At 42.7% G+C, this 23,798-nt stretch overlaps 1 protein-coding gene and 1 long non-coding RNA gene across 3 annotated transcripts in view; one reads left to right on the top strand and one right to left on the bottom strand.

Annotated features, from left to right (window-relative positions):
- Positions 1–23,798, top strand: part of LOC141105856 (alpha-2-macroglobulin-like protein 1) — a 223,739-nt gene that overhangs the window by 25,467 nt on the left and 174,474 nt on the right. For both annotated transcript variants that reach the window (XM_073596000.1, XM_073596001.1), the window contains exons 5-6: positions 5,064–5,084; positions 19,107–19,263. In XM_073596000.1, coding sequence (XP_073452101.1) covers positions 5,064–5,084; positions 19,107–19,263 — 178 coding nt within the window. The remainder of the gene's footprint in view (positions 1–5,063; positions 5,085–19,106; positions 19,264–23,798) is intronic.
- Positions 1–23,798, bottom strand: part of LOC141105858 (uncharacterized) — a 211,796-nt gene that overhangs the window by 20,648 nt on the left and 167,350 nt on the right. The gene's annotated exons all lie outside the window — the stretch shown is intronic.

Genomic DNA, 23,798 nt, shown 5'->3' on the forward strand with positions numbered 1-23,798 from the left:
AGCTGTCATAATGACAGCCAGTAATTGCCAGCAAGTGTAGTGCAGAGTGACACTGGGGCAGATGGACAAGCATACTACACATGCCCTGTGCACTTTGATGAAGATTTAAGGGGGGGGTGTACTGCATGCCCAGTATCCATGACTAGTTAAACATGTTAATTAAGTTATGAACATTCTCCAAAACTCCTATGTCCTTTTAACAAACCATTGCCCAAAACTGGACCAGATAGTCAAGATTTATAAGTGATGCATACAGAGTCCAGACAATATTAGCATCATATACTTTCTCCCTCATTCTTAAACATCCCAAAACTCTGTTAGCTTTTTCAGCTGCTAATTGGTGCTTTGCAATGCTACTAAGCATAATGTTAATCAGTAATTCCAAGTGCAGCTCTGTTTTCCTGACTGTATTCCATTTCTTGTTTAGAGGCCATATCCACAGGCTAGGTGTTTAACTTTGTTTTTCAACATTTAATTTAATTTGCCATTTACCTGCCATGTCACCATTCTGTCAAGGTCCTTCAGTAATATGTCATACTGCAGAATGGTATTTTTTTTTTTAATTGGGCCCACCACTGGTCCCTGAGCTATACCACTACTAATAGCCCATTTTCAACACATTCCATTTATAACTACCCCTTGTACTTGTGACTTTGATCCATTTCTTTACCCATGTACAAAAGTTTTTCCTTAATCGTTGTATTCTTAATTTCAATACAAAGCTATTAAAGAAACTGGCATTATATGCTTTAGTGAAATCCAAATATATTACATCAATGGCAACATCCAGATTAAAACCTCCTACTGTCTAAAGGACTCATAGGTAATACATACAAATATATAAAATATTTTACAAATTATAATGGTTAGATATGGGGATACTTCAGTGTAACATATAATTGTAACCTATATTTAATTGTAATAGTAAACAAAATAGATGGGAAAAAAGTAAAACTCAAAAAAGTAAAAAAAAATTAAAGCTTTTATTATACAAAAAAAAAATCTTTTTAATTACACTTAAAAAACCTCTTCCTTCTGAGAATTAAAATAAAAATGTCAAAAAAACTCCCTGGGGATATAATTTCAAAAAAATACTGCTACCAGTCATATAACCTTTAAAGGACAATGTATACAGTATAAACTGTATATGTAGAGTATCTCACAAAAGTGAGCACACCCCTCACATTTTGTATATATTCTATTATATCTTTTCATGTGACAACACTGAAGAAATGACACTTTGCGATAATGTAAAGTAGTGAGTGTACAGCTTGTATAACAGTGTAAATTTGCTGTCCCCTCAAAACAACTCAACACACAGCCATTAATGCAGTGGTTCTCAACTCCAGTCCTCAGGACCCACCAACAGAACAGATTTTAAGTATTACCTTGGGGAGATGCAGACTAGAATACTGCAATCACTGAGCAGCAGATGATGTCACCTGTGATGTATTTCAGTTATCTTGCAAACCTGGCCTGTTGGTGGGCCCTGAGGACCGGAGTTGAGAACCACTGCATTAATGTTTAAACTGCTGGCAACAAAAGTGAGTACACCCCTAAGTGAAAATGTCCAAATTGGGCCCAATTAGCCATTTTCCCTCCCTGTTGTCATGTGACTCGTTAGGGTTACAAGGTTTTTAGGTGTGAATGGGGAGCAGGTGTGTTAAATTTGGTTTTATCGCTCTCATTCTTTCATACTGGTCACTGGGAGTTGAACATGGCAAAGAACTCTCTGAGGATCTGAAAAAAAGAATTGTTGCTCTACATAAAGATGGTCTAGGCTATAAGAAGATTGCCAAGACCCTGAAACTGAGTGTTAGGATTGAGTTCACCTGCTGGTGGCACTATCCTGTTCTGGGCTGTTTGCTACAGCTCCAGTGTCCACAGCAGGTGTCTCCCAGGAGCCAGCAGGCTGTGGTAATCAGGCACATTAGTATTCAGCTGCCAGGGGGCTACTTAAGGCTGCTCCTCCCTTCCCCGGAGCGTCATGATTCTGATCCCTTCCTTGCTACCAGTTTGTTTCTGATTGCCAGATCCAGCCTGCACTCCTCTGCCTTGCTCTTGCCCCCTTCTGCCTAACTCCTGCTTAAGTTCCCAGCCTTGATCTCCTCTAACTCGCATCCCAGCATTTTTCTGTACCCTTAGTAGTATATTGTATATATATTGTATTCCATTAGTAGTTAGGTTTATTAGTTATTCTGGTTCTTGTGCATTGGGGGTTTGGTTCTTGTTTGTCTTTGGGGTTGTTCATGTTTGTTGTTTGCTGTACTCAAGGTTTGCTGTTTTTCGCTGTAAATAAATATCTCCTTAACCACTTCCCGCCCGCCCTATGGCGGATTGACGTCCGGGAAGTGGTTCCGTTATCCTGACTGGACGTCATATGACGTCCAGCAGGATAACATGCCGCCGCGCACCCACGGGGTCGCGCATCGCGGCGATCGGTGGATCGATGTGTCAATCTGACACACCGCTACACCGATCCTGGTAGGCGGAGGCTCTTTCCCACGTGATCAGCCGTGTCCAATCATGGCTGATCACGCTGCCAATAGGAAGAGCCATTGATTGGCTCTTCCTCACTCGCGTCTGACAGACGCAAGTAGAGGAGAGCCGATCGGCGGCTCTCCTGGCAGGGGAGGTCTGCGCTGATTGTTTATCAGCGCAGCTCCCCCTCAGATCACCACACTGGACCACCAGGGATCGCCACTAGGACCACCAGGGAAGGGGCAACATGTGGATGGCCAGGTATGTACCCCATGGCCATCCACATGTGCCCAGTGTGCCCAATCTGTGCCAATCAGTGATTGGCACCATTATGTTGCAGTGATGCCCAGCAATGCCACCCTTAGGGGCATCACTGCAAATAACCAGTGTCACAGTGCCACCCATCAGTGTCCATCGGTGCCACCTGTCAGTGCCCATTCGTGCCCATCAGTGCCCACCTATCAGTGCCCATCCGTGCCCATCTGTGCCAACTATCAGTGCTACCCATAAGTAACCATCAATGCCACCTACGAGTGCCCATCAATGCCACCTATGAGTGCCCATCAGTGTCGCCTATGAGTGCCCATCAGTGCCACCTATGAGTGCCCATCAGTGCCGCATACCAGTGCCACCTATCAGTGCCCATCAGTGCCACCTATCAGTGCCCATCAGTGCCGCCTATCAGTGCCCATCATCAGTGCCCGTCAGTGCCACCTCATTGGTGCCACTTAATCGGTGCCCATCAGTGCCGCCGTATCAGTGCCCGTCAGTGCAGCCATATCAGTGCCCGTCAGTGCAGCCATATCAGTGCCCGTCATTGAAGAAGAAAACGTACTTATTTACAAAAAGTTTTAACAGAAACAAAGAAAAACTTGTTTTTTTTTTAAAATTTTCTGTCTTTTTTTATTTGTTGCGCAAAAAATAAAAACCGCAGAGGTGATCAAATACCACCAAAAGAAAGCTCTATTTGTGGGAACAAAATGATAAAAAAATTGTTTGGGTACAGTGTAGCATGACCGCGCAATTGTCATTCAAATTGCAACAGCGCTGAAAGCTGAAAATTGGCCTGGGCGGGAAGGAGTCTAAGTGCCTGGTATTGAAGTGGTTAAAGATATATACTTTGATTGTTTGATCTCAGTTCCCTTGTGTAGCTACGTGTCTGGTCTCCTTAGCCGCTGATTCCTGAAACTGAGCTGCAGCACGGTGGGAAATATACGTATAAGTGCTGCCAGCATTGCTTCAGAGGTTGAAGGGGTAGGGGGTCAGCCTGTCAGTGCTCATACCATACGCCGCACACTGCATCAAATTGATCTGCATGGCTGTCGTCCCAGAAGGAAGCCATGAGGACATGGATTACTGAAACCATGTCCCATGGTCTGATAGGATAAACTTATTTGGTTCAGATGGTGTCAAGCGTGTGTGGTGGCAACCAGGTGAGGAGTACAAAGACAAGTGTGTCTTGCCTACAGTCAAGCATGGTGGTGGGAGTGTCATGTTCTGGAGCTGCATGAGTGCTGCCAGCACTGGGGAGCTACAGCTCATTGAGGGAACCATGAATGTACTGTAACATACTGAAGCAGAGCATGAGCCCCCTCCCTTCGGAGACTGGGCCACAACAACATAATAATGACCCCAAACACACCTCTAAGGCGACCACTGCCTTGCTAAAGAAGCTGAGGGTAAAGGTGATGGACTGGCCAAGCATGTCTCCAGACCTAAACCCTATTGAGCATCTGTGGAACATCCTCAAATGGAAGGTGGAGGCGTGCAAGGTCTCTAACATCCACCAGCTCCGTGATGTTGTCATAGAGGAGTGGAAGAGGACTCCAGTGGCAACCTGTAAAGCTCTGGTGAAATCTATGCCCAAGAGGGTTAAGGCAGTGCTGGAAAATAATGGTGGCCACCCAAAATATTGACACTGGGGGCCCAATTTGGACATTTTCACTTAGGGGTGTACTCACTTTTGTTACCAGTGGTTTAGACACTAATGGCTGTGTGTTGAGTTATTTTGAGGGGACAGCAAATTACACTGTAAATTTATTTAAAATGTATATAATAAAATATTTACAAAAATGTGAGGGGTGTACTCACTTTTGTGAGATACTGTGTATGATCACAGGGAATAATACATACCAAGCGCAAATTAATCCTGACTTCATACACTTATCGGCTGACAGCAACATACTTTCTTTTGATCTAGGATTTTCTTTTATGTATTTCCCTATATTGAGGTTCAAATCCTTTCTAATTAACCTTTGCATTTATGTTCAAAATTTACAAGGACATGTTTAAGACTGGATCTATTTGTTCTTGGTCTATATCATTCCCTGGGAACATATGTATGGAGTTGATATTCACTGTCCTTAAACTGCTACCTGACTGCATAGCAGTATTTTCATGGCATTTTATATCGCAGGAAATCTTTTTGCAATTGTATTGTGGGGAGGAACAGGATTTTTATTTTGTAGGTAATGCAACCCACCAGATTAGATGGTTATATGCAGGGATGTAGAAAATGCCTTTTTTTCTATAGTATTGCTAATTGCTAACTTTATTTTATTTTTTTCACCTTTGCATTTTAGTATGAACAAATCTTGCTGCTGGTAAGTACTTTTAAAAATATGTTATGGAATTATTTGTATATTCAAACTAATTTTCTTTTTGATTCTTTCTTTTTGATTGTAGTCAGATTGGGAACAGTCCTATTCTATAATAAAAATACAGAAATAGCATTACTATGTCATCTGCATTATAACGTTACACATCATCTAAGGTTGGCCATACATGGTCGAATTTCGAAATAATTTTCTTTCGAAAATCAGAAAATTTGTGCGTTTTTTTGATCCAAATGGTGCCACCATTGATTTCGAAATTCGGCCAACCAAGCCTTTAATTTCACCTCATGTTGCTAGAGAAAAGAATTTTTGTGGCTGGGAATCTTCTTTTCTTTACTGGAATTTTCTTTTCATTTTACATGCGCATTTCTTTTTTCGATTAAATTTCTCACATGATTCACCCATCATTGATTAGAAAATCGTTAGTCCTTCAAAAATTTTCCAACATGCCCGATTACTCAAATTTGATTGCCGCACAGAAATCGGCTGTTGCTGCAGCCCACTTATGGTGCAAAATACCAATGAAAATTCTTAGATAAGATTTTCGAAAGAAAATTCTTTCGAAATTCAAGCCATGTATGGCCTGCCTACGTCTTAGCAGGTGACACTGTAAGAAACATGCTAGCTAGCCATGGTGCTTAAAGAGTCAGGTACAAGTGAATTTATGTAATGATCTGAACATGTTATCTTCTGTTATAATTGTGTAGGCATTTGTTTTAAAAAGAATACTTATTTAGCTTTATTTAGTTGAGGATGACACCTGGCACTAAGATTCAAAGACAAGAGGCCCACTGAGATCAGACATCTGCTCACTGCAATAGTCCTTCAAAGAAAAAGTCTTGCATTTTAGGGCAAAGTGACAGTGTCTATGGAAGGGGCTTCCCTGGACCTCTTATGCTCACCCTACCTGCACTAGGAGTATGTGATAGTGCCCAGTCTGAGTAACCAATCTTTAGGCTGAGGCACTGCCACATGACTGGGGGAAGATCTCCTTGCTCCCCCAGGTCACTAACACAGCTGACTTTAATGCCGGCTTTCAAGGAGCAGGGAACTGTGAGGGAGCTCAGGGAAGGTGAGTAAAAGTTGGTCAGGGAACTTCCTTTGCAGGGACACTGTCACTGCCCTACATGAGCAATCTGGCAATGTCTACAGAGGATAAATATTTGAGGGTACTTATTTCAGATGATTACAAAATGAGCATATTGTGGCCAGGAAGTGGGAAAAGCAAGTAGATTCTAGGATGCATCACTAGAGGGATCACCAGCAGGAGGAAATGGGGAACCTGATTCTACTATATAGATCTTTAGCGAGTCCTCATTTATAATACTATGTTCAGTTCTGGAGACCTCACTTACAAAAAGATGTTGACAAGAGAGAACAAGTCCAGAGACGGGCAACAAAAATGGTGAAAGGTCTGAGGGATAAAACATATCAAGAATGACTTAAGGAACTTAATATGTACAGTCTGGAGGAAAGAATAGAAAGGGGAGACATGATTGAAACGTTTAAATACATCAAGGGGGTAATTAAAGCTCAGGAGGGCATTTTTTTTCAGAGGATGGGGATGTGACCTCAAAATAACTGGAGAAAAGTTCAAAACTAATCATAGAAATTATTATTTTACTGAACAGGTGGTTGATGCTTTGAATAAACTTCCAGCAGGGGTAGTGAGTCAGTCAATAGTAAATGGCTTCAAAACATGCTTGGGACAAACATACAGTTGTGTTCAAAATAATAGTAGTCCAACATCACTAACCAGATCAGTTACTTACTGCTTTTTGATATAAATTATAATTCTAGACAAAAAAATTACTAGTAGGTGTAGTAGAATAATAGAAAACCAATAGACCCAACAATCATGACATGCAGGCTGCTAATTCTGTGTAATTGAATCATTCATTGAAAGCAGTGTGAATTTCAATTAGTGAGGTCATTTAGTTTGTGAAAAAACGGGTGTCAAACAGGTGTACCTTAAGGACGAAGGCAGCAAATATTGTACATGTCAGGTATAGCGCATTTCTCTCTGAAAATCTGAGTAACATGGATTGTTTCAGACATTGTTCAGAAGAACAGCATACTTTGATTAAAAAGCTGATTGGAGAGGAGAAACATGTAAAGAAGTACAGAAACTTATAGGCTGCTCAGCTAAAATTATCTCAAAGGCTTTAAAATGGCAACGAAATCCAGAAAGCCGTGGAAGAAAACAAGAAACTCTCATTCGAATGGATGGAAGAGTAGCCAAAATGATCAGCTCCAGGATGATCAAAGAAGGTCTAAAGCTACCTGTGAGTACTGTAACAATTAGAAGATGCCTATGTGAAACCAAGCTATCGGCAAGAAGCCCCTGCAAAGTCCCATTGTTGAAAAAAACAACATGTGCTGAAGAGGTTACAATTTGTCAAAGAACACTTTGACTAGCCTAAAGAGAAATGGTGCAACAATTTGTGGACTGATGAAAGCAAGATTGGTCTATTTAGGTCTAGGGGCTACAGACAGTTTGTCAGACGCCCCCCCCCCCCCCCCCCAAACACTGAATTCAAGCCACAGTACACTGTGAAGACAGTGAAGCATGGTGGCGCAAGCATCATGATATGGGGATCTCATACTATGGGGTTGGGCCTATTTATCGCATACCAGGGATCATGGATCAGTTTGAATACATTAAAATACTTGAAGAGGCCAAGTTGCCTTATGCTGAAGATGAAATGCCCTTGAAATGGGTGTTTCAACAAGACAAACCCAAATACACCAGTAAGGGAGCAGCATCTTGGTTCCAGACCAACAAGATGAATGGTATGGAGTGGCCAGCCCAATCTCTGGGCCTTAATCCAATAGAAAACTTGTGGGGCGACATCAAAAATGCTGTTTCTGAGGTAAAACCAAGAAGTGCAGAGGAATTGAGGAATGTAGTGTGATCATCCTCGGCTAGAATACCTGTTAACAGGTGCCAGAAGTTGGTCGACTTGCAATACAGATGTGAAGCAGTTCTGAGAAACAGTGGTTATTTAATTAAATATTAGTACATTGATTCACAGGAAAGGTAAATCTTCAAGCATTTTTCAGTTTATACAGTAAATGTTTGAAAAGAAAAATGCAGACACTGCTATTTTTTGGAAAAGCCAAATATTCCTTTGTCTTCACTTTCTGTAAAGTAATAACAAATTTGAAATATTTTTCTTCATGTTTTGATTTGGAATAGACTTTGCAGTGTTCCCAATACACTTGCGTGTATGGAAATTATAAGGATTTTGAGCTTTACTCACTTATTTAAACACACTGCTATTTTAAACACAACTGTAGATCTATACTCAGACAAAACAACTAACTAAAAAAAACAAACAAAAAAATACAAAACATGTACAGTATAAAAATAAAATTTAAAAAATGGGCAGACTCAATGAGCTATTTGGCCCTTTTTCTGCCATCACTTTTCTATGTTTCTATTCTCTTGAATACTTCTTGCTATTCTGGAATCTTCATTGCCTGGCAACGTAAAGCCGCCAGCAAGATGTGAATGATGTGCAAGGATTCCCGGAATAGAAAGCACAGTGTTTTCTTTTGAAGGAAATGCTTTTTTTATTTCTAATTCTTCAACAAAGTCCCATTAAGAGCATCAAACATGGAGTGATGTAGTTATTACTACTGGGATTCATTATGAGACACTGTTATGAGCATTCAGGAGACAGACTGTGTAACCAGCATTGAGTCAAGAAGACTGAAGCTCAGCCACATGTGATGACTTTTTACACTTGGCCTAAAATCATCCTCAGACAGAGAAGATTAGGCCAAATCAGAGAATTCTAATGCCCCGTACACACGGTCGGACTTTGTTCGGACATTCCGACAACAAAATCCTAGGATTTTTTCCGACGGATGTTGGCTCAAACTTGTCTTGCATACACACGGTCACACAAAGTTGTCAGAAAATCCGATCGTTTTAAACGCAGTGACGTAAAACACGTACGTCGGGACTATAAACGGGGCAGTGGCCAATAGCTTTCATCTCTTTATTTATTCTGAGCATGCGTGGCACTTTGTCCGTCGGATTTGTGTACACACGATCGGAATTTCCGACAACGGATTTTGTTGTCGGAAAATTTTATCTCCTGCTCTCCAACTTTGTGTGTCAGAAAATCCGATGGAAAATGTCCGATGGAGCCCACACACGGTCGGAATTTCCGACAACACGCTCCGATCGGACATTTTCCATCGGAAAATCCGACCGTGTGTACGGGGCATAAGAGTGGGAACACAGAGGAAAAATGCATTTTGATGCAATTTTTAACCACTTCCCGCCCGCCCTATAGCGGATTGACGTCCGGGAAGTGGTTGTGTTATCCTGACTGGACGTCATATGACGTCCAGCAGGATAACATGCCGCAGCGCGCCCCCGGGGGCGCGCATCGCGGCGATCGGTGGAGCGGTGTGTCAATCTGACACACCGCTACACTGATCTTGGTAAAAAGCCTCCGGCGGAGGCTCTTTACCACGTGATCAGCCGTGTCCATTCACGGCTGATCACGCTGTCAATAGGAAGAGCCGTTGATCGGCTCTTCCTCACTCGCGTCTGACAGACGCGATTAGAGGAGAGCCGATCGGCGGTTCTCCTGGCAGGGGGGGTCTGTGCTGATTGTTTATCAGTGCAGCCCCCCCTCAGATCACCACATTGGACCACCAGGGATCGCCACTAGGACCACCAGGGAAGGGGCAACATGTGGATGGCCAGGTATGTACCCCATGGCCATCCACATGTGCCCAGTGTGCCCAGTCAGTGCCAATCAGTGCCCACAAATGGGCACTGATTGGCACCATTATGTTGCAGTGATGCCCAACAATGCCACCCTTAGGGGCATCACTGCAAACAACCAGTGCCGTCAGTGCCACCCATCAGTGTCCATTCATGCCACCTGTCAGTGCCCATCCGTGCCCATCAGTGCCCATCTATCAGTGCCCATCCATGCCCATCTGTGCCAACTATCAGTGCCACCCATAAGTAACCATCAATGCCACCTATGAGTGCCCATCAATGCCACCTATGAGTGCCCATCTGTGCCACCTATGAGTGCCCATTAGTGCCGCTTACCAGTGCCAGCTATCAGTGCCCATCAGTGCCGCCTATCAGTGCCCATCAGTGCCGCCTATCAGTGCCCATCATTAGTGCCCGTCAGTGCCACCTCATCAGTGCCACCTCATTGGTGCCACCTCATCGGTGCCCATCAGTGCCGCCGTATCAGTGCCAGTCAGTGCCCGTCAGTGCAGCCATATCAGTGCCCGTCGTTGAAGAAGAAAACGTACTTATTTACAAAAAAATTTTAACAGAAACAAAGAAAAACTTGTTTTTTTTCAAAATTTTCGGTCTTTTTTTATTTGTTGCGCAAAAAATAAAAACCGCAGAGGTGATCAAATACCACCAAAAGAAAGCTCTATTTGTGGGAACAAAATGATAAAAAATTTGTTTGGGTACAGTGTAGCATGACCGCGCAATTGTCATTCAAATTGCGACAGCGCTGAAAGCTGAAAATTGGTCTGGGCGGGAAGGTGTCTAAGTGCCTGGTATTGAAGTGGTTAAACAGAGCAAAATACATGGACATGGGAAAATAAATGGTTTTCAAACACAATGCACTGTGTTGAAGTACCTTATAAAAAAGTCCTATATGCAGATCTGCATTTAGCTTTGTCATGTAACAACCTGTCATCATGTGGCCATAAGTCATATGGTGCAGAGTCTGACAATGAAGGCTCCTTGAACCGCCTTTAGGCAAAGGGAGCCTTGACTGCTGTAAGCATGGCATCATTGTGGGTGTGAACCTAAAAGGGAAGTTACGTAGCTCCCTTAGGATTGACTACAAGATCTGAGGTGACTGAGTGGAGCCTGAACTCTAAGAAAAGGCTATGCTTAGGCACATCCAACTGCTCTGAGGAGATTCAGCTGTCACAAGAGTTGACCACCCTCCCGCCCGTTGTGATGTTTTGTCACAGCTTTATTGGTGGTTTGACCTTGCCAGCAGTTGATGTTGCTTTATGGGCTATGCCCTCAAGGTAAATTCTGGGATCAGTCTAATGCCTGTCTGACACTGATGGTAAGGACAGGGCTCTTAGACTATGTGAGTTTATGTTTATGGGTGCACACGGTATGCTATGACTGGCATGTTGTTTGGTAAATTCTGGGGTTCGTCTAATGCCTGTCTGGCACTGATGGTAAGGACAGGCCTCTTAGACTATGTGAGTTTATATTTATGGGTGCTCATGGTATACTGTGACTGGCATTGTTTGGTACATTTGGAAAGTTGTACTTTTGAAAAGTTCAATAAAGCTGTGGCCTTGCCTTATTTCCAACTTAATCAGCTTCTGTGTCTTTTTTTTGGGGGGGGGGGCAAGGTATTGGTTTATTAGTTGGTCATAAATGAGCCTATGCTTCTCAGCAGTCATAGCTCTGTGTGGGGAAGCTATGGATAACCTAACCTTTCTGACTCTGAAAGGCATATCAATAATCCTTATACATTATCTCAGCTACAATGTCAGTGTTGTAGACATGGAGCACTTCAAGGGAGGCTTGGGGAGCATGCACCAGCTGCCCAGAATGAAAGTGAAACTTTGCTTTAAAACAATATGTGAGCAGGAAGGCTTTTCATTGCAGAAGAGACATACTACAAGGATAATTTGTTAAAGGTAAATAAGCAGTTTTTTTTCCTTGCATGTGATTGGGTATTCTTTCCAAAGTGAATGTTTTGCCATATTCACTATGCAAAGAGAAACTTTTTCAGTAAAAAAATGCTGTCATGATGGACTGAAGTTTTGCTCATGTTTTAAAGGGAAAGTATGCCAGTGAGCATATATTAAGATTTATAAATTAACCACTAGGGGGAGCTCTCAGTTGCTTAGTGCATTGCTCTGTTTCTCTCCTAACCTATGTTGAGATATCAGCCACTTTGTGTATTTGAGTTGCCTTGCAATTACACTGTTGTGTCTGACACTTGCTCCTCTTGGCCTCTGCTGCCTTGGATGGAGCCTTAACATTTTAAAAAACGGGGCAGACTCAAATGGTCTTTTTTTCTGCCTTCACTCTTCTATGTTTCAAACTGCAATCCAAGACTGCTTCTATCTACTGTCATTTTAACTGCGGATCTAAAAAGAAGAGAAATGCACAGACTATTATCAGGCAGTAGACCAACCTTCCACAAAAGGATATCCAATAAATGTATGCTTTGTTCCTATATTTAAGAACCGGACAGTAACCACTTGCCGACCGCCTCACGCCTTTATACGTGAGCAGAATGGCAAGGGCAGGCAAAATCACGTACCTGGTACGTGATTGCCTTCCCGCTGGCGGGGGGTCCGATCGGACCCCCCCCAGTGCCAGCGGCGGTCGGCATTTGTCTGGGAGCGTTGAGAGGCGAGGGGGAGGCTATCCGATCGTGGCCCCCCCCTCGCGATCGCTCCCAAGCCAATGAGAAACATCCCCTGCCTCTGTATAGTACACAGAGGCAGAGGATGTGATGTCATCTCTCCTCGGCTCGGCAGTTTCCGTTCCGGCGCCGAGGAGAGAAGACATCTGAGTAAGTGTAAAACACAACACAGTAGAACATGCCAGGCATACATTACACCCCCGATCCCCCCCCCGATCGCCCCCCGATCCCCCCCCAATCACCCCTCCCCCCTCCCTGTCACACTGACACCAAGCAGGTTTTTTTTTTTCCTGATTACTGCATTGGTGTCAGTTTGTGACAGAAGTGGTAGAGCAGTTAGGGTTAGCCCCCTTTAGGTCTAGGGTACCCCCCTAACCCCCCCTAATAAAGTTTTAACCCCTTGATCACCCCCTGTCACCAGTGTCACTAAGCGATCATTTTTCTGATCGCTGTATTAGTGTCACTGGTGACACTAGTTAGGGACGTAAATATTTAGGTTCGCCGTCAGCGTTTTATAGCGTCAGGGACCCCCATATACTATCTAATAAATGTTTTAACCCCTTGATTGCCCCCTAGTTAACCCTTTCACCACTGATCACCGTATAACCGTTACGGGTGACGCAGGTTAGTTCGTTTATTTTTTATAGTGTCAGGGCATCCGCCGTTTATTACCGAATAAAGGTTTAGCCCCCTGATCACCCGGCGGTGATATGCGTCGCCCCAGGCAGCGTCAGATTAGCGCCAGTACCGCTAACACCCACGCACGCAGCATACGCCTCCCTTAGTGGTATAGTATCTGAACGCATCAATATCTGATCCGATCAGATCTATACTAGCGTCCCCAGCAGTTTAGGGTTCCCAAAAACGCAGTGTTAGCGGGATCAGCCCAGATACCTGCTAACACCTGCGTTTTGCCCCTCCGCCCGGCCCAGCCCAGCCCACTCAAGTGCAGTATCGATCGATCACTGTCACTTACAAAACACTAAACGCATAACTGCAGCGTTCGCAGAGTCAGGCCTGATCCCTGCGATCGCTAACAGTTTTTTTGGTAGCGTTTGGTGAACTGGCAAGCACCAGCCCCAGGCAGCGTCAGGTTAGTGCCAGTACCGCTAACACCCACGCACGCACCGTACACCTCCCTTAGTGGTATAGTATCTGATCGGATCAATATCTGATCCGATCAGATCTATACTAGCGTCCCCAGCAGTTTAGGGTTCCCAAAAACGCAGTGTTAGCGGGATCAGCCCAGATATCTGCTAGCACCTGCGTTTTGCCCCTCCGCCTGGCCCAGCCCAGCCCACCCAAGTGCAGTATCGATCGATCACTGTCACTTACAAAACACTAAACGCATAACTGCAGCGTTCGCAGAGTCAGGCCTGATCCCTGCAATCGCTAAGTTTTTTTGGTAGCGTTTTGGTGAACTGGCAAGCACCAGCGGCCTAGTACACCCCAGTCGTAGTCAAACCAGCACTGCAGTAACACTTGGTGACGTGGCGAGTCCCATAAGTGCAGTTCAAGCTGGTGAGGTGGCAAGCACAAGTAGTGTCCCGCTGCCACCAAGAAGACAAACACAGGCCCGTTGTGCCCATAGTGCCCTTCCTGCTGCATTCGCCAATCCTAATTGGGAACCCACCACTTCCGCAGCGCCCGTACTTCCCCCATTCACATCCCCAACCAAATGCAGTCTGCTGCATGAGAGGCATTTTTATGTCCTCCCGAGTACCCCTACCCAACGAACCCCCCCAAAAAAGATGTCATGTCTGCAGCAAGCGCGGATATAGGCGTGACACCCGCTATTATTGTCCCTCCTGTCCTGACAATCCTGGTCTTTGCATTGGTGAATGTTTTGAACGCTACCATTCACTAGTTGTGTATTAGCGTAGGGTACAGCATTGCACAGACTAGGCGCACTTTCACAGGGTCTCCCAAGATGCCATCGCATTTTGAGAGACCCGAACCTGGAACCGGTTACCATTATAAAAGTTACAGGTACAAAAAAAAGTGTAAAAAAAACACAAACAAAAATATAAAATAAAAAAAAATTGTTGTCGTTTTAATGTTCTCTCTCTCTCTATTCTCTCTATTGTTCTGCTCTTTTTACTGTATTCTATTCTGCAATGTTTTATTGTTATTATGTTTTATCATGTTTGCTTTTCAGGTTTGCAATTTTTTATACTTTGCCGTTTACTGTGCTTTATTGTTAACCATTTTTTTGTCTTCAGGTACGCCATTCACGACTTTGAGTGATTATACCAGAATGATGAGGTATCATCTTGGTATCATTCTTTTCAGCCAGCGGTCGGCTTTTATGTAAAAGCAATCCTAGCGGCTAATTAACCTCTAGACTGCTTTTGCAAGCAGTGGGAGGGAATGCGCCCCCACCGTCTTCCGTGTTTTTCTCTGGCTCTCCTGTCTCAACAGGGAACCTGAGAATGAAGCCGGTGCTTCAGCCAGCTGACCATAGAGCTGATCAGAGACCAGAGTGGCTCCAAACATCTCTATGGCCTAAGAAACTGGAAGCTACGAGCATTTTATGACTTAGATTTCGCCGGATGTAAACAGCGCCATTGGGAAATTGGGGAAGCATTTTATCACACCGATCTTGGTGTGGTCAGATGCTTTGAGGGCAGAGGAGAAATCTAGGGTCTAATAGACCCCAATTTTTTCAAAAAAGAGTACCTGTCACTACCTATTGCTATCATAGGGGATATTTACATTCCCTGAGATAACAATAAAAATGATTTTAAAAAAAAAAATGAAAGGAACAGTTTAAAAATAAGATAAAAAAAGAAAAAAAAAAAAAGAAAAAAAAAAAGCACCCCTGTCCCCCCTGCTCTCGCGCTAAGGCGAACGCAAGCGTCGGTCTGGCGTCAAATGTAAACAGCATTTGCACCATGCATGTGAGGTATCGCCACGAAGGTCAGATCGAGGGCAGTAATTTTAGCAGTAGACCTCCTCTGTAAATCTAAAGTGGTAACCTGTAAAGGCTTTTAAAGGCTTTTAAAAATGTATTCATTTTGTTGCCACTGCACGTTTGTGCGCAATTTTAAAGCATGTCATGTTTGGTATCCATGTACTCGGCCTAAGATCATCTTTTTTATTTCATCAAACATTTGGGCAATATAGTGTGTTTTAGTGCATTAAAATTTAAAAAAGTGTGTTTTTTCCACAAAAAATGCGTTTGAAAAATCGCTGCGCAAATACTGTGTGAAAAAAAAAAATTAAACACCCACCATTTTAATCTGTAGGACATTTGCTTTAAAAAAATATATAATGTTTGGGGGTTCAAAGTAATTTTCTTGCCCAAAAAAAAAAATTTTTTTATGTAATCAAAAAGTGTCAGAAAGGGCTTTGTCTTCAAGTGGTTAGAAGAGTGGGTGATGTGTGACATAAGCTTCTAAATGTTGTGCATAAAATGCCAAGACAGTTCAAACCCCCCCCCAAATGACCCCATTTTGGAAAGTAGACACTCCAAGCTATTTGCTGAGAGGCATGTCGAGTCCATGGAATATTTTATATTGTGACACAAGTTGCGGGAAAGAGACAATTTTTTTTTTTTTTGCACAAAGTTGTCACTAAATGATATATTGCTCAAACATGCCATGGGAATATGTGAAATTACACTCCAAAATACATTCTGTTGCTTCTCCTTAATATGGGGATACCACATGTGTGGGACTTTTTGGGAGCCTAGCTGCGCACAGGACCCCGAAAACCAAGCACCGCCTTCAGGCTTTCTAAGGGCGTAAATTTTTGATTTTACTCTTCACTGCCTATCACAGTTTCGGAGGCCATGGAATGCCCAGGGGGCACAAAACCCCCCCAAATGACCCCATTTTGGAAAGTAGACACCCCAAGCTATTTGCTGAGAGGTATAGTGAGTATTTTGCAGACCTCACTTTTTGTCACAAAGTTTTGAAAATTGAAAAAAGAAAAAAAAATATTTTTTTTTCTGGACTTTCTTCATTTTCAAAAACAAATGAGAGCTGCAAAATACTCACCATGCCTCTCAGCAAATAGCTTGGGGTGTCTACTTTCCAAAATGGGGTCATTTGGGGGGGTTTTGTGCCATCTTGGCATTTTATGGCCTTCAAAACTGTGATAGGTAGTGAGGAGTGAAATCAAAAATGTATGCCCTTAGAAATCCTGAAGGCGGTGCTTGGTTTTCGGGGCCCCGTACGCGGCTAGGCTCCCAAAACGTGGTATCCCCGTACTCAGGAGAAGCAGCTGAATGTATTTTAGGGTGCAATTCCACATATGCCCATGGCCTGTGTGAGCAATATATCATTTAGTGACAACTTTTTGTAAATTTTTTTTTTTGTCATTATTCAATCACTTGGGACAAAAAAAATAAATATTCAATGGGCTCAACATGCCTTTTAAGCAATTTCCTTGGGGTGTCTACTTTCCAAAATGGGGTCATTTGGGGGGGGGTTGTACTGCCCTGCCATTTTAGCGTCTCAAGAAATGACATAGGCAGTCATAAACTAAAAGCTGTGTAAATTCCAGAAAATGTACCCTAGTTTGTAGACGCTATAACTTTTGCGCAAACCAATAAATATACGCTTATTGACATTTTTTTTACCAAAGACATGTGGCCGAATACATTTTGGCCTAAATGTATGACTAAAATTGAGTTTATTGGATTTTTTTTATAACAAAAAGTAGAAAATATCATTTTTTTTCAAAATTTTCGGTCTTTTTCCGTTTATAGCGCAAAAAATAAAAACGGCAGAGGTAATTAAATACCATCAAAAGAAAGCTCTATTTGTGGGAAGAAAAGGACGCAAATTTCGTTTGGGTACAGCATTGCATGACCGCGCAATTAGCAGTTAAAGCGACGCAGTGCCGAATTGTAAAAAGTGCTCTGGTCAGGAAGGGGGTAAATCCTTCCGGGGCTGAAGTGGTTAAATAAACTGTTCACTTCAAATCGGGACAGTAGAAACATATAAAAAGGAAGTCCATTGTTTGCAAGGAACAAGCTGAACCATACACTTGCACTTTAGGAAAAGCATAAACGCACAACCATTCTGCAGCAGTGCAAACCAAGCAGCTACAACCTGTAAGTTTTATGAGCAAATATGGCTGCACCTGTTTATATTTAATAGCAAAAGCATAGTAAGGCCTCTTTCACATGAACGATCTGTTCAGGTCCGCCTGTCAGTTTTTTTAGGCGGACCTGAATGGACCCTCCATAGACCTCTATGGAGCGTCGGATGTCAGTGGTGACATGTCCGCTGACATCCGACCCGCTCCAATCCGAAAAAGTGTAACGGAGGAAAAACCTACTTTTCCATCCGTTTTCGGATCGGGTGATGACGGACTCTACGGTCCGTCGTCATCTGATCCCCCATAGGGGAGAGCGGCGCTCTGACAGGTCCGTCGCTGCACAGTGTGCAGCGATGGACCTGTCATCTGCCTGCTCAGCGGGGATCGGCGGAGCGATCCCCGCTGAGCAAGCAGATGTTCACGGGCGGATCATCACGGATCCGCCCCATGTGAAAGGACCCTAACAGAGCTTCTAAAACTTTAAAGCTGAAGTTCACCTTTACAGGCAAAATAATAAAAGCACACATTCTGTGCAGGTAAAAAATGTGCATTTATTATTATTTAAAACAGGAGCCTGTAAAGTATTGTAATGCCAGGCTTTTGCACACACTGCCTACAGCTCTGTTGTCCATACCTCTGTAAGTGCTGTCCTATTCAGAGCTCTATGTAGGCAGGTGCAGCCTATTTTCTCCACTGCAGGCACTAAACCTCAATGGCAGTGCAGAGGGAGAGGATGCCAAGAGCAACATGGTTTCTCTATGGTTTCCTGGGTCACTGGGGCAGCAATCAGATTGGATTCCAACGGCCCATATGACTCTGGCAGCCATCTTGGGGCAGGCAGAGTCTATTTAAGACCTTGGCTCCTGAGTTTGGCACGCATTTAACATGTGGATAGTGTAGGGACAGGTCACCCATCTGTCAGTGACAGTAATAGAGGCAGGGAAAAGATCCAAATGATTAGGGAAAGACTAGGGATCCACCATTTCTCCTGGAAACTTCCCTGCTTGGGCTCAGACCGGTCAGGCCACATTCCACCCCTCATTACAGACACTGTCAGTTCACTGTCAGTTCAGCCAATTGGGCTGGCTACTGCCGGGCTTGTTGTGAATTGTTATATTCTGACTACCATCCAAGTTCTTTCTTTTTGTGACTGGACTGTGTGTAAGGTACTGCCGCTGCACCCTCCCACATGTAGGGAGTGTGAATGAACTATGGGCGTGCTGATCAGCAGGCCTGCAGTTGATTCAAACCACAAGTTCGTCTGCCATGGTGGAAGATGGTTCTTGTAGTTTATTCATTCACAGCCATGCTATTTTTTAAAAGTGACAGTGTGTGAGGGGAGAAGAACTCCCACCTGCTGTCACACTGAAGAGGGGACCAGGGTAGAGGGAGCAGGAGCTGGAAGGTGTTACATGTTCCAAAGGTGAACTTATCCTTTAACATATATTGATAAGATTATTACTACCAAGCTAATTTCCAATAAAAAAATCAATGAAGAGACTGTTCATCCCCTTTAAGCTAGTTTGGCAGTTTAATATTTTTTTCTTTTTCACAGGATCCAAATGGACACCACATTGGACAGTGGATGAATGTGACTACTAATCATGGGTTTGCTGATTTGTCTTACCATTTGTCAAAAGAATTAACTCTTGGAATCTACAAATTTGCTGTACCTAATAAATGCCATCAGACCTTTACTGTGGCTGAATATGGTGAGTGTTTGTAATTTGTGATATAAAGGTAAATAATGAATACAATGCTACTAGCTGTCCAAACTAATTCTACAGAACTAAATCAAATAACATTGTTATATGTAGCATGCAAAATAAATCATATTGTTCATTAAAGCTGAATTCCAGCCTTAACTTTAATCTTGCTTAGTTGTAGAGGCGCCTCTCCTGTACTGAAATCGCTTAATCTGATTTCCCTGCACACTGTAAGCTTCTAACATTGTGTATTAGAAGCTGCAGCATGTCAGAACCTGCCTCATTTCATGGCTGAAGGACATCTAGCATAATCTAGTCCTTTATTCTCCAGCCTTATGCTGCGTACACAGGGTTGGAATTTCCGACAACAAATGTTCAATGTGAGCTTGTTGTTGGAGATTCGGACCGTGTGTAGGCTTCATCGGACATTTGTTGTCGGAATTTTCGACAACAAAAATTTGTGAGCTGGTTCTCAAATTTTCCCACAACAAAATCCGTTGTCGGAAATTCCGATCGTGTGTACACAATTCCGACACTCAAAATTCCACACATGCTTGGAATCAGGCAGAAGAGCCACACTGGCTATTGAACTTAATTTTTCTTGGCTCGTCATACGTGTTTTACGTCACCGCGTTTTTGACGTTCGGAATTTCCGACAATTTGTCAAAACAAAACATTTGTGCGACCGTGTGTATGCAAGACAAGTTTGAGCCAACATTCGTCGGAAACAAATCCAGGATTTTGTTGTTGGAATGTCCGATCGTGTGTATGTGGCATTTTTGTCCCTGGCCCACCCCTTTTTTATTTCAATCATGGAGGCTCAGCATCACATGTGGACATTACCTAGGGCAGTCTATATGTACGTGCAGCCTAGCTGGGAATGCACACACCTTCAGACTGACATTTACCCATTAAGGGCATATTGACATTTTCAACTTCTCTGAAGATTCAGCCCACTGCTTACATCATTGTTGAGGACTCTTAAGAGGATTACTGTGGCAGGCTGCTGTGATGTTGTTGCTATTATTATACAGGATTTTTATAACACCAACAGTATGCACAGAGCTTTATAATGTAAAGGACAGTGAAGCTACAATACATTTAAGACAAGATGGTTAGAGGGCTCGGTTTTTAAAAGACTGCATTTTAGGAAGTAGTTTGACAATCATACTAATATGTCAGTTAGTGATGCACTAGGAGACTTAAAGTAGATGTAAACCTGATTCATGAAATTTGACCTGGGCACATATATCTGTAGTGTTTACTTATCTCTCTTCAAAGCCCTAAATCCCGTGGCTTTCTCCTGCTCCATTTTTCTGTTATCAGCATGATAACTTCTGGCAAGTTCTCCATCAACGGAGATAAAACCAAGCTGAATTTTGTGTCGGGTGGATGTTCTAAATAGATTAGCAGACAGCTGGCCTATTCACAGCACAGCTCGGTATTGTTTCTTCCCTTTTCTGCCTATGTGGAGAGGGGGTGTGTGCCTTTACTACAATCAACTGTCACACAGTGTATGGCAAGAATCCACACCTATAGGTGAATCAGGAAAAGAAAATTAAAACAGGATGTGCACATTCTAAACAGTATATAAAGCTGAAGACAGCAGATATACATGTAAAACTTATGTAGGGAGATTTGTTTCATCTCTGTGTATCATCTGAGGCTGTTCACTTTACTGGGTATATGTGAGGGTTTACATCCACTTTAAGGGATGAGCTCAGGAGTGGAGAGATACATGTTGTGTTCACGTAGAGATGGTTTTGGAAGCCGTGCAAGATTATTAACTGATCAAGGGAAAAGGTGTAGATAGAGAACAGAAGGGGTCCCAAGGACAGAGCCTTGTTGGGGGGACCCAACAGAATGGAAAAAAGGATATGATGAGGTAGTGTTGTAGGAATGTTTGAATAGTTAGGAGAAGAACAAGGAAAGAAAAAAATCTTCTAGCACAAAGGAGTGAAGTTTTTTGAGGAAGAGTGGGTGGTCAATTGTCAACAAGAAGCAGAAAGGTCTAATAGTAAGAGTATCAAGTAGCAGCTATTGGTTTTAGCAGTTAGTAAATCATTAGTAAGAAATTTCAGTGTTGTGGGCAAAAGCTGGACTGTAAGTTCTCAAGAAGCTTGTTATCAGTAAAGTGGTAGCTCAAATGGTTGTAGATAAGGGGGTTGATTTACTAAAATTGGAGAGTGAAAAATCTGGCGTAGCTGTGCATGGTAGCCAATCAGCCTGTAACTTCAGTTTGTTCAATTTAGCTTTGACAAATGAAAACTGGAAGCTGACTGGTTTCTATGCAGAGCTGCACCAGATTTTGCTGTTTTAGTAAATCAACCACTAGGTGTTCTAAAAGTGTTTGGAAGTAAAATGGAGTAAGGAGATGGGTTAGACTGATGGGTTCCAGCAACGGCTTTTTACATTTAGCGAGGCAAGTGCATACTTTAGAGGGGAACAGAAGATGCCAGCAGAGGGAGAGAGAGATGGAATGTGTGAATAAGAGAGAGCAGAACAGGGCAAAAGGGTGAGGTGGTACTTCAGACAAATGTTTTGCAACCTTCTCTGTAGTTACAGAGAAGAATGCTGAATGTGGTGATAGAGATGGTATGTGGATTGGGAGGGATAACTAGACTGTAGCAATCTCATCATGAATTGCATCTCTCTTATTTTTCAAATGACTAGCTATTACCATGGCGGTGAATGAGTTATGCCCTGTACACACAATAGGATTTTCTGATGGAAAATGTGTGATAGGACCTTGTTGTCGGAAATTTCGACCGTGTGTAGGTTCCATCAGACATTTTCCATAGGAATTTCCGACACACAAAGTTTGAGAGCTTGCTATAAAATTTTCCGACAACAAAATCTGTTGTCGGAAATTCCGATTGTGTGTACACAAATCCGACGCACAAAGTGCCACGTATGCTCAGAATAAATTAAGAGATGAAAGCTATTGGCTACTGCCCCGTTTATAGTCCCGACGTACGTGTTTTACGTCACTGCGTTCAGAACGATCGGATTTTCCGACAACTTTGTGTGACCGTGTGTATGCAAGACAAGTTTGAGCCAACATCCATCGGAAAAAATCCATGGATTTTGTTGTCGGAACGTCTGATCAATGTCTGACCGTGTGTACAGGGCAATAGTGTGTGGTGGCAGTGAGGCATGAAATAGAGTGATAAAGGCAGAAGAGAGTTGATGAGGACTGGATGTGAGAATGTAATGGGAGTGATGAAATAGTTCTGCTTGTTCTGGATGAGTGAGCTGTTGTAGACAGAAGTGGCCAGGGAAGGACATGGATGAGTTTTTGTTGTAGGGGATATAGAATAGAGAAGAGAAGGGTTGAAGTGGTGAAGGTTTCCATGGGTATTTTTTTACTGGCTGAACAGATAGGAGACTGAAGACAGAGTGAGCATAAAACCAATAAGGTTGTGATTGCAGAGAAAATGACGAGTGGTGGAGAGCTTGCAAGCGGTCAGAGAAGGGAGCATACATCTCAAAAGCATTGCTGCCAGAGTGAGTAGCGGTGTGTATCCATTGTGTTATGTCAAAAGATCAGGTTAGTTCGAAAAGTTTAGAGGTAGCTTGGGTGTAAACATTAACATGGATGTTGAAGTCCACAAGAATGGGTATTTCATAGGAGAGAAGGTAGGGTAGCCAGGCAGAAGAAGCTTGACACTGATCCAGGAGGCTAATAAATCATTACAATCTTCCAGAGAAACTTTTTAATTTTAATTTCATGTGATATGCAAATAGTACTGTACATCCCAACATGACCTGACATCTGCACAATGTGCAAATACTCATTGTCAGTGTCAGGAGTCTAGGACAAGGTTTTCTGCCAAAATACAGTATGTCCACACCCAAGATGGATTGTGCTTTCCGTCTGAACGCACAGTGTTTAGGCTATTGTAGGATCATTGTAAAGTAGCAAATATTTAAACAGAAATGTCACACTACTGCTAAGAGTCCAGATACAACTTTATTTAACCATTTCAGCCCCGGAAGGTTTTACCCCCTTCCTGACCAGAGCAATTTTCACAATTTGGCACTCCGTCGCTTTAACTGATAATTGTGGGGTCACACAATGCTGTACCCAAACTAAATTTGCGCCCTTTTTCCCCCACAAATAGAGCTTTTTTTTCGGTGCTATTTGATCACCTCTGCGGTTGTCATTTCTTGCACTATCCACAAAAAAAGAGCGATCGTTTTGAAAAAAAACAATATTTTTTACTGTTTGCTATAATATCCCCAAAAAGTTTTTAAAAAACAAATTTCTTTATCAGTTTAGGCCAATATATATTCTTCAACATATTTTTGGTGAAAAAAAATTGTAATAAGCGAGTATTGATTGGTTTGCGCATAAGTTATAGCGTCTACAAACTATGGTAAAGATTTATGGCATTTTTTTGGGCATCTTTTATTTTTTTATTTTTTTTTACTAGTAATGGCTGTGATCTGCGATTTTTAGCTGTATTTCGACATTGTGGCGGACAGATTGGACACTTTTGACACATTTATGGGACCATTGACATTTATACAGTGATCAG

The sequence above is a fragment of the Aquarana catesbeiana genome, linkage group LG08, assembly GCF_042186555.1.
Source record: "Aquarana catesbeiana isolate 2022-GZ linkage group LG08, ASM4218655v1, whole genome shotgun sequence".
Classification (NCBI taxonomy): Eukaryota; Metazoa; Chordata; class Amphibia; order Anura; family Ranidae; genus Aquarana; species Aquarana catesbeiana.